The sequence below is a fragment of the Sander vitreus genome, chromosome 12 (genome assembly GCF_031162955.1).
Source record: "Sander vitreus isolate 19-12246 chromosome 12, sanVit1, whole genome shotgun sequence".
Taxonomy (NCBI): Eukaryota; Metazoa; Chordata; class Actinopteri; order Perciformes; family Percidae; genus Sander; species Sander vitreus.
The window spans coordinates 20,436,216-20,447,095 of record NC_135866.1 but is presented as its reverse complement, the minus strand read 5'-3'; the positions used below and the strand labels follow the sequence as shown (position 1 = coordinate 20,447,095).

Here is a 10,880-nt window from a genome sequence, read left to right as displayed (position 1 = left end):
AATGAAATAGTAGATAGGACTACAGTATAGTAAAAGTTATAAAGTTATTAAGTTATGAATCAGAAGTGACGTTTGGCGTGATATGACCTATATGCTCGACCTCAGAAGGGGTAAAAGGGCCCAAACTGGTCTAAGTTGAGTATAGCACCCCCTAATGGCCAATCTTTACCAAATTTGGTACAGAGCCTCAGAGCGGCATGCCGAACAAGCATCACAAGTTTCGTGTTGATAGCATTTACTCTGGCAGAGATATTGCAATTGCAAATTTCCCATTTAAATCATAGTTATTGGCCAAAACAAATAAACGTTGATTATAGCGCCCCCTAATGGCTGATCTTTGGCAGATTTGGTACCGAACATTGTAGTGGGAACAATGATCTCAAGTTCTTTGCTGATAACCTTTAATTTGGCCGAGATATGATATGTGTGTGGTAGCTAGCTAGGAAAATTTGTTTGGTCGTCAAATGCGCATACTTTAATGTAGCAATAATCTTTTGATAACTTTAGGTCAGGTCCATCTGGACATGCTATTTACCAGGTTTCGTGCAGATCGGTCGCATGGCCTAGGACCAGTTCGAAAAAGTTGGTTTTGCCCATTGCGCGATGTTGCGAAAAAACTTAGCGGAAATGGCAAACAAGAATATTAAGTTTTGCGTTGATAGCATTTATTTTGGTCGAGATATGGCAAAGTTGGTGTTTTGCTACACAAATTTTTATCCTATAAAAATTCTTTGGATAACTTTTTGTCAGGTCGGTCTGGAGATGCTACCTGCCAAGTTTCGTGCAGATCGGTCGCACGGTCTAGAAGGAGTTCGGCAAAGTAGGTTTTCGATAAATTGCGATTTTTCATGCATAAAAGTCCAGGCAGAAATGGGCGTGGCCTATATCAGGAGATTCAGCTGGATCCAGGGAACGCGAAGATATATGGTTTTTGAATGTGCGCTGTACGGTTTGGGAGTTATAGGGCCAAACGCAGTTTTTCTGCAATAGCGCCACCTAGTAGTGGATATGAGTAATTTTTTTGAATCTTTGCAATTTTCACCAGTTGTGACATTGTGTGCAAATTTTTGTGAGTTTTCGTGTATTCTAACCCCCTCAAAAATGCGAAGAAGGACTCGGAAAAATAATAATCTGACCAAAAACAATAGGGTCCTTGCAGTTTCACTGCTCGGGCCCGCCCACAACGGGTTCCGAAAGTAAAAATACAATGCAATTTCTTCATTGACAAATTGGAGTATAAGCCATAAAATCGTAACCGTCGATGGTAGACTTAAAACCAGCATGCCGACATGACTCAGCGATTGTATATGCTCATATAGACACCACAAATCATGGGGCACTACCCTTGTTTTGAGATAAATGTCTTTTATTCACGATGTCTTGGATAAGTACTTCATTACCCACAATCCTGAACAATCCCACAATCCCACAGTGATGCCTCTGATTGGTGGAACTCATGCTGGTGAGGAGGGGGGGTGTCAGTACCTGATCTGTGCTGCCTGCACGATCTGTCACGAGGATTTACGACACTGCACGAATCAAGATCTGTTCCACGCTTCTGATGTTAGCCTCTGCCGGGAAGCTAACGTTAGTTTAGCTAACAGCTAATTCGGCTTGACAGCTTGATTCAGTCTAAAATAACGTTAACTCAAACTTAACACTGGGTAAAGCCGTCTACAGCTGACGTAACAGCCGTTTTATATGTTAACGGTTATTTTCAGGTTTTATTTTGAGGGTCTTTTAAAGTTATTACATGCTGTCTCAGCTAGCGGTTAGCCGAATTAGCTGTTAGCTAAACTAACGTTAGCTTCCTTTGTTCAGTGGTGCGCGGTGGTTTATGGGAGGAGTAGTTCCTTTGCTCTGAGATGACGATATGTACACAGTCTTGTACCTTTTTGACTTTTTGGGGATTTTCTGTTCGTTTTTTACTCAAAATGATACGTTGTATGCTGATGAGTCATGTACCACCTGGTTAGCCTAAGGCATGGTCTAAAACTCTTTTATATACAGATTTTTCCAGACGTCAATGGGAGAAATGAATGGGAAATTTACTTCCGGAACCCAAGGTCTCTCAGAGGAGGGGCGGGACTGCTCTATGCTGCAATATATATAGTATTGATTTTGGCTTTTTGAATTGACAGACATTTTGAATTGAGACATTTTGAATATAGTGCTCACTGCTCATATGCCTACATGTATGTAGTTGGATAAGTTAGTAAATTACATTTGAGAAATCCCCTTGATTATGTCTATTTTTGGCAGGCGGAAAGCAAGTTTGGTTTCTCTTTGCATAATGCAAATGCTTTGTTTTTTGTTAGTTTTTTTTTTTTGGGCTTGTCTGCTGGTCTGATGTACTGATGTGTATTGATTTTTACATTTTGAATTGAATACTGTGCTTTTTGAAATTGACATTTTGAATTGAGACATTTGATTATGTCTATTTTTGCCCGGAGGACAGTACGGGTAAAGGGGGTGGTGGACAGGGGGCACTTTGAGGTATAGTGCCCAGGGGCACCACATTGTCTTAATACGGGCCTGCTTGTGAGCATTATTATGCCATGTACCCAGCTGAATATTGTTGTGGCCGAACCTTGACACTCAAATATGGTTCTGTACAAGCAATTTACAGCAAAGAGGGAGAGGAAATTGTTTTTTAAATTTGGTCTTTACATTTTCATTCTCTGGTCAGGGTTCTTATAAGAATTCCTCACAGGGCCACATTTGCCCTAGAATATGTGGTCATGCATTAGTATTCAGGCTTTTTCCCCTATGAAAATTGTCCATCCATTTTATTCTTCATCATCCGTTCTGTTCAGGATGACAGGACGTGAAGGTGCATGCACCAAACACTGGGAAAATGCATGGTACACCCTATTGTGTTTTGTAATTAAGCTAATTTGCATGTCTATAGACTGTGAGATGACAACATCAAGGGTCACCAGACAGAGTACATTGACTGTATGGTAACGTCATACAGAAAGTCGTAGTATGTACACACACACACACACACACACACACACACACACAGTAAGTGCTAGAATGACTTATACATTAGATTTCTAAATAAAATCTAGATTAAAAATAAAAGTTTACATTTAGTTGAGTTAGGACTTAAGGTGTTGCTGCTTCACTGCTGACATGCTGCTTTTGCTACGCAGCTAGTGTAGGCAGGGTGTCAGTGTCACTCCAATCCTGTAAATCATATACAGTACATGGACAAGTCATCATTTTCAAGAAAAAAATACCATCAATGTACAAAAGTCTTTAAATGGGCCAACCCGCTGCCAGTGTAACATCATAAAGCCATTATCTATCTGTGGTGGAAATATGTGCTTGCCATAATAGAAACCCGAATCTGAGTCTCTGTAATCTTGAAAATCCATCCAAATTGTAGCCAAATAACGTAACGCTGTACGAGTTGATTTTTTTTGGTCACTTGGATGAAGCAGAACAAGCAGGAAACATGGGATTACCAAAGTCATTAGTCAACATCGACTAGGAACAATGACTATCTTTCCAAAATGTCATGGCAAGAGTTCTTGACATATTTCAGTCTAGCCCAAAGTCATCCCTATAGAGCTAAAAGTTTACATACTATATATTATTCGATGGTATGCATGCAACCACATATATACCTGTTTTACCACACGCTGGTCTTTGATTAACACAGGTGAAGGTCAGTCTCACTTCTTCTCAACTGCTATTCTTTTTAGAATGACTTTGAGCTCCAGTCAGACCGTTAGTGTCAGTGCTCCATTCTCACTTACACTCATCTCATTATAAAAACACCTCACATCATCCTCTCTGCAGTGAATCATATCTCATCCATATCCATCTTGTCTCTGTTATACTTTTGTGCATCTACATTACCTCCTGCCCTTGCGCTGGTCATCATTTAGGTGTCATAAGAATATTGTAAGAGTGCTGTAGCTCTAGCTTTCCATCCCTTTTCAATCACCTGCTGCTGTAATAGAGGTGGTCTACATTGTTGGGTTTTTAATTTAATTTTCTACTCTCTCTACAAAACATGTCAGGCTGATAACATTACAAACTAGGGTAGTGTTTGAGTTAGAGTTGAGTTTGAACAGATGAAAACCAGTTATGTGAAGTCAAAAACTTTGCAATTCATCTCCCATACAACTCCTACTGAGCATCACATTGACTTTTTTATTGTTTCCTATTCTGTGATTTTATGCTTTTGTGCCATGTCGTGTGTGAGTGAAAGTCAAAATGAATTTCTCATTTGGGTTGATTTGTGCTTTAATTTCACAGCGCCCACACTCTGCTCACATAGTTCTAAGTGAAATGATACTGTCTGCTTCATATTGTCATCTCAAAGCGCCACAGGTGATAATAATAACCTCAGCACTCTTAAATGAATGTCATTACTTGAGCGCTACTGGATGTGGCCTTTTAAAGTCGTCAATTTGCGGAGCCGATGGGTAAACAGTGTATTCTGTTATGGTGATGGGAGTTGAGGCTAGATTGCTGTTCATTAGCGTTGGTGTGGCACACTGATAACATTACAGTCATTACAACGCGATTGGTCCGTCTTCTGTCCTCCTGCTTTGTGTCGGTCATCATTTCCATATTACTGACCAAGTGACATATTCTTTCCCCTCTACCCTTCATAATTATCTCCAGTTGTAGAAATTAGTTTTTCCCCTGCACTATGTGTCACCCAAAGTTGAGATAAGACAGCCGAGTGGAAAGGTTCCTGTGGCTCTTGGCAGACTCCGTTACTCATAAATAAGTTGTGTTGTTGCCTAGCAGCACTTTAACCACAATACTTATACAGAAGTCCTGGAGCTGGTTGCCCTATAGCAGAACATGAAAACAAGACTCATTATATACATATTTGCTTCCAAGATAAACCAACAATAAGAACCGTGAATCTTACCAGCAGCACTGATGTTCAAAATTTCATAAATTTGTCATTTAATCATATGTACTATTCCAAGGGTACACGCTAAGAAAAACACATGCTTTTATTAAATAGTAGAGAATACTGCATCAGGTCCTGTACATTAATAAAAAAAATGTATACATATTTACGTGCCATGCATAGAGGTACAGTTTTCAATATAATTTGCAAAAACATTAAAGCAATAATTCAACACATGAAACCTGGCAGTAGGCTAACCATTTTTAAAGGGATATACTTCTGTTAATTAAGCTTTAAACAACATGTAGAATTACTAACATTGTACATTGTATAAGTAAGTACACAACACAGTTATCAAATAAATATGTGAGGAAATACTTGCAAGGCACATGAGTAATCAGCTTTGCCAAAGACAAACCATTACCTTATGTTTATTCCCCTTCTTCACTTAATAGTCTTTCATTTCATTCCTAGACAGGAGCCATTGTACATTCATTCTTTGCTGTGAAAGCGTGTTAAATATGATAATTTCATTGTTCATCCAAACATTGATGTCGGTGAGGTGGATGTTGCTCCATCCCATCATTTTTTCGCTTAATTCAGTCTCATTGGTCCTCTCTCTAAATGGGATTTCAGTTACTGTAGATATGTCTGCAGTCTGAAGGACTTACAGTAAAAGAGTGCAGCAAAAAGAATGCTTTTTTTTCTTAAGTGCGTCTCTTAAGGCTTGACACATAGCCTTTGGTCACATGGTTCTAACCATTCAGTGTAACGCCAGGTCATCTTGTCTTCGTGTGACATTCCCTACCACAAAGAGGATAATACCATTCCATTTGGGGACCTTTCTTATATGAAGGTCTATGGGCTACTGATATGTATGGATGGGTGACAAATGAAAGGAAAAACCTACATAGGGTGTTGGAGCAGCACAAGCATCCAGAACAACTTCAATGCTCCTTGGCATAGAGAAGCCATTGAGCTCTACTGGAGGAATAATCAACATTGTTCAAAAGAAAATTCCCTCATTGGGTGTGTCGATGATGGTGTTGGAATGAAATCTGGCAACTGTGTAGGCCATAGGATACAATCCACACCATTTTCAGGCTCATCAACTGGTTACATTCTCCACTCATGTTTTTACTTTAATTTGTCACCCGTCCGTGTACAATGTTCTTGGACTTCCTTTGGCCCCGACTAAATACTGTTGGGCATTTTCTCGCTCAAGGTGCTGCGTTGGGTCATCTGTAAGCTGGAGCGCGCCGGCCAGCTGTTAGAATAACAAGCAAAGTGACTGAACATTTCTCTGAACCTGGTGGACATGAGGTTGTAGAGGACAGGGTTGACGGCAGAGCTTAGGTAGAAGAAGACGCCAGAGATGATGTGGACGTGCTTGAAGACCTGATGATGCTCCTCGGAAATGTAGCTCCACATCAAGCGGTCCACGTGGAAGGGAGCCCAGCAAAGGCCAAACACAACCACCAGCACACCTGGACAGGCCAGATGGACAGTTAGTCAACTGGACAGCTAGTAACCACATATTGTAGCAACATATTGTATACGCCCATGATATTCCTGGACATGCTGACAATCATAACGTAAATCAAATCACCAGCATGTGATAGATGGCAAGACAAAGCTGAGACATACAGGCAAGGCAAACTGATAACAAATGCATGTGGGAACAATGGGTGTGAAAACACACACACACACACACACAATTTAAATTCAGTTTTCTGCTCCTTAGCAACTTGGAGAAAACATGACTGAAATTCAACCCACACAGCATTTTGGTGACTTGCAGGTTGCGTTTGCTCCGCTTCTGCTCGTGGGACCTAGACAAACTTTCCGGTCCAAAGCTACACCCGGTCTCCACCACAGTCATCCTCTCCCTGTGCAGCCGCAAGCCAATGAGCAGGTAGAGAATGCTAATTATCAGCATGGGGAGCAGGAAGAAGGCCAGTGTGGAAATTAGGATGACCAGGTTGTACATCCAGGGAGGCTTAATCACATCTGAGGATGGAGATATAACAAATGGGTTTGTCAGTCAGATCATGATCCCAGGTAAACCTATTAGCCCTTTTAAGCTAATGCTAGCAGCATGGCTCTAGGGATGGCAGTTGGTCCACCACTTTGGTCCAGACGGTAATATCTTAACTATCAGTTAAAAATGTCCATTATTAATTAGAGATGCACCAATTACAACTTTCTAGGCCGATTCCGATTTTCTTTGAGTTAGGCCAGCCAATACCAATTTTAGCCGATTCCGATTAAATTTTTTCTAACCACTTCACAGCACACACAAATATTTATTTTCTATCTTTTCTTTAATAGAACATTTTACACAGAACATAGAACATTTTTTGAACAGGTAATGGATTTTGGTTTTTGGTGTCGTCCCTCCACGCTCTACTTTTTCCTTGCAGGTGTTGCATATTGCAAACTTGTTATCTTCTGCACACACGCTGAAGAATTTCCAAACAGCTGACATGTTGCAGGTTAATTCACGAGGTTCCCTACATGTGCGAGAATAGCACGGACACGTGCTTCACACCACGAGCAGTTACGCGTGACACACAGCGGAAAAGTTGAGAGAAAGGAAAAAGAGACTGTGCTGTTGCGTCCGTGTGTGCGTGCGTGCTTGAGAACTGTAACTCGTATAACTTATGTTGTCAGTTAATTGTAGCATTGACCGGCATGAAATCGGCATATGTCAGACTGACCTGCCGGTCGCCGGTCATGGCCGAGCACGTGAAAACCGGCCAATTCCGGTCACCTGCCGGTCTATCGGTGCATCTCTATTATTAACAAATACTTGCAAAACTAATGATATTCACATCAGCCTCAGCTGTACTTTGTGCTTAGTAAAATAAGCAAATGTTAGCATGCTAAACTAAGATGGTAAACATACACGTAGTAGTCATTTTGCTTAAGATCAGCATGTTAGCATTGTCATTGTGACCATTTTAGCATGCTGACGTAGCCTTTAGCCTTACAAAGCTGCTAAGATGGCTGTAGACCCTTATAAATAGCAAAAATCAAATCTAAATTAATAAATCTATACGTACGGCACATAGCAGATCGTGGAAACTGTCGTCCAAACTTTGGAGGCAGCACCAAAATCCCATGCAGACTAGTGTTTGGCAGAGCACACAGCATGGACACCACCCACAGCATTAAGATGACCCTCTTGACGTGAGCACGTGTGGTCATGTCTTTGACTTTGAGGGGGTGCACAACTGCAACGTAGCGCTCCACACTGAGCGCCGTGACATTGAGGATGGAAGCGAAGCAGACAGTTTCAAACAGGAATGTTCTGAAGTAGCAACCCCCCTCCCCCAGCAGGTAAGGGTAGTTCTGCCACATCTCGTAGAGCTCTAATGGCATGCCCAGCAGCAGCACCAGTAGGTCAGACGCCGCCAGGCTCAGCAGGTAATAGTTGGTGCGCGTCTGCATCACCCTGTGGCGCAAAATGACAATGCAGGTCAGAGAATTGCCCAGTACGCCCAACATAAAGATGGTGAGGTAGGTGACACAGACAGGAAGGAACTCAGGGGACCTCGGAAGCCCCAGGTTCTTGGCCAGGTACTCCTCCTCGCTCAAGCACATGTCATCTAGATCTTGTGCAGTACCGTTAGCCAACACCCAGGAGATATTCATTCCACACACCACAGCAGCCTCGGGGCAGCCCACCTCACTGAAAACTGTGGCATTTGTTGTGAAAAGAGCAGTGTGGGAGCAGTTTATCCCCAGCATGTTGCTGATTGGCAGGAAGGTTACTTGGATTCTAAACCTAATGGAAAGAAGAGAAAATGTGAATCACCAATTTTATACTTGACGTGCAGCTTACTCATCACAAGGAGTACTACTCAGCCTGTGGAAACAATTGTTTAAAGCAACACTTGAGAACTGTTCCCGCTTCGGTCCCCCTACAGGTTGGAAGCAGAATTGTCCATTACATTATATTATGCAAGATTGCCAGATCGGGTAGCGGATCTGTAGTTCGAATCAACTGGACAATGTAATGTAATGGACAATTTCACTTCCAACCTGTAGGGGGACCGAAGCGGGAAAAGTTATCTAGTGTTGCTTTAATGTTTTCTGTCTTCTGTGGCTCTGGATGGAGCTTTTGTAAAGTTTGGGGGGGGTGAACTGATGATGTCATAGTGATGTCATCAGGGTTATTTTTGCTTCAGACTAAAATTTATAACAGAAAACCTCAGTGACAAAATGGTGTAGAGTTTTAAAGATGCATGTGTTCATTTACCAGGCAAAGAGGGTCTAATGAAAGGTGCAAGCCAATTGCATCATGGGAATTGTAGGATCCAGCTGTATACATATGTATATACTAGTGACTAAAAGGTAGAATATATAGCCCTTGATTTTGATCATTCTTTTTTAAAATCTGTCTTGTGAGTCCCTCAACTTTATGGAGGTGCAACGCTAAATTACCAGAATACCCCTTTAAGCTATGAAGGTACAGATACGTATTAGTTACTGAAAATGAGACACAGATTGAAACCTAGTAATAGGGCAATAGGATTTTTTATTTCCCACTCTTACGTTTTTCCTTCAAATGCTAAATTATCTGGTTTGTTGGAATATGAAAGGGTCGCTTATCACTACTGGGCCTATTATTTGCAACATTAGGGTCAGAAAATGTATTGTAAAAGCCATTTGTTGCTACCCAGAAATCTCCTAATTTTAATATCCTAATTTTAACTGACCAAAGACTGTTGTTAGCTGTAACTTAGCTCTTGTTGAAAGCAGCTAGCAGAGAAACTATTCCTTTAAGTTGAAGCAACATTCGGACAAAAAGCATTCTAATCAGTTTAATAAAAAAAAATATATATAAAAAAAAAAAATGGAATGAATTATCACCATTGCAACAAAAATTCAGATGTTTGACACAACTTGTTATGTTCTCATAGCTTTAGACATGTAATTATGTGGGAAAAAAGGCCTTCTATAATTTTCTGAAATATGTATCTAATATATATTTGATAGCTCTCAAAATGTAGTCCAAGATTAACAATGCTATCAATGTCTTATTTGGAATTTATGTTCAGCAGAATACAGACTCAAGGTAGACTCTGTTTGGATTCCCACACTGGATTTGTATAGCCATTCAACATGCAACAGAGATATTAAGATAACTTGTCATCAACAAAAAAAACTCACCTGCAGTTTGTGGGCTCCTTGACGGCTTGAGATGAATATGATTTGAAGAACTGTGATCATCACATTTCTCTGCATCCTGGACTTAGTTTTTCTGGCACTTTATCTTGACTGCTTTGGTGCTTCTGTGCGTCACAGCTGCCTCAACTCTATTTGAGCGCTGGCGTTCACCCCACCCCTCTCTCTCGCCCTCTCTCTCTCTCTCTCTCTCTCTCTCTCTCATCATCTTGTTTATAACAGACTCCACCATTAGCCGCCTTCTTTATGTCTCTCTTCTCAAATACAACTTCTTTAACCTTTTTTACTCTTTCACTCTTTCTCACACACACACACACACACACACACACACACACACACACAAGGAAATGTGGAATTATTGGTTATGACCAAACATCACACACAAGACACCATCAGATAAAAGTGACTGAGCGTGTGACTTCTTCGTAGGCCTCCCACTGCTTTGACCCTGCATCCCCCAGCTGCCATCTCTGCTCCTGTCAAGGTGGAACAGGTGGAGAAGAAAATACCAAAAGGAGTGCCTCTGCAATTTGACGTGTGTGTGTGTGTGTGTGTGTGTGTGTATATGTATGTCTTGACATACTTTTATATTTCAGTAAGTAAACAACTACAATGACGGACCTCAAACAAAAGGTCAATGAGTTGTTGAATCTGTTAGTGGGATACAGACCGATATCAGCCGTGTTAAAACAGCATGGGGGGCTGCGTTGTGAAAAGTTATCACGGCAGCAACTTTTTTTTTAAACACGGTGTTCATGTTACACAGTAATTCACCAGGAATGTTTGCTTGCATGTATTATTT

The 10,880-nt window shown here is 41.0% G+C and overlaps 1 protein-coding gene across 1 annotated transcript; it reads right to left on the bottom strand.

Moving 5' to 3' along the window:
• Positions 1 to 6,079: 6,079 nt before the first annotated feature.
• Positions 6,080 to 8,638, bottom strand: LOC144526735 (neuromedin-U receptor 1-like). The gene is made up of 3 exons (XM_078264363.1): positions 7,951 to 8,638; positions 6,665 to 6,895; positions 6,080 to 6,372 (listed from the first exon to the last, which is right to left on the bottom strand). The coding sequence occupies exons 1-3, from the start codon at positions 8,636 to 8,638 to the stop codon at positions 6,080 to 6,082; spliced, it is 1,212 nt and encodes a 403-aa protein (XP_078120489.1).
• Between the last annotated feature and the right edge of the window lie 2,242 nt (positions 8,639 to 10,880).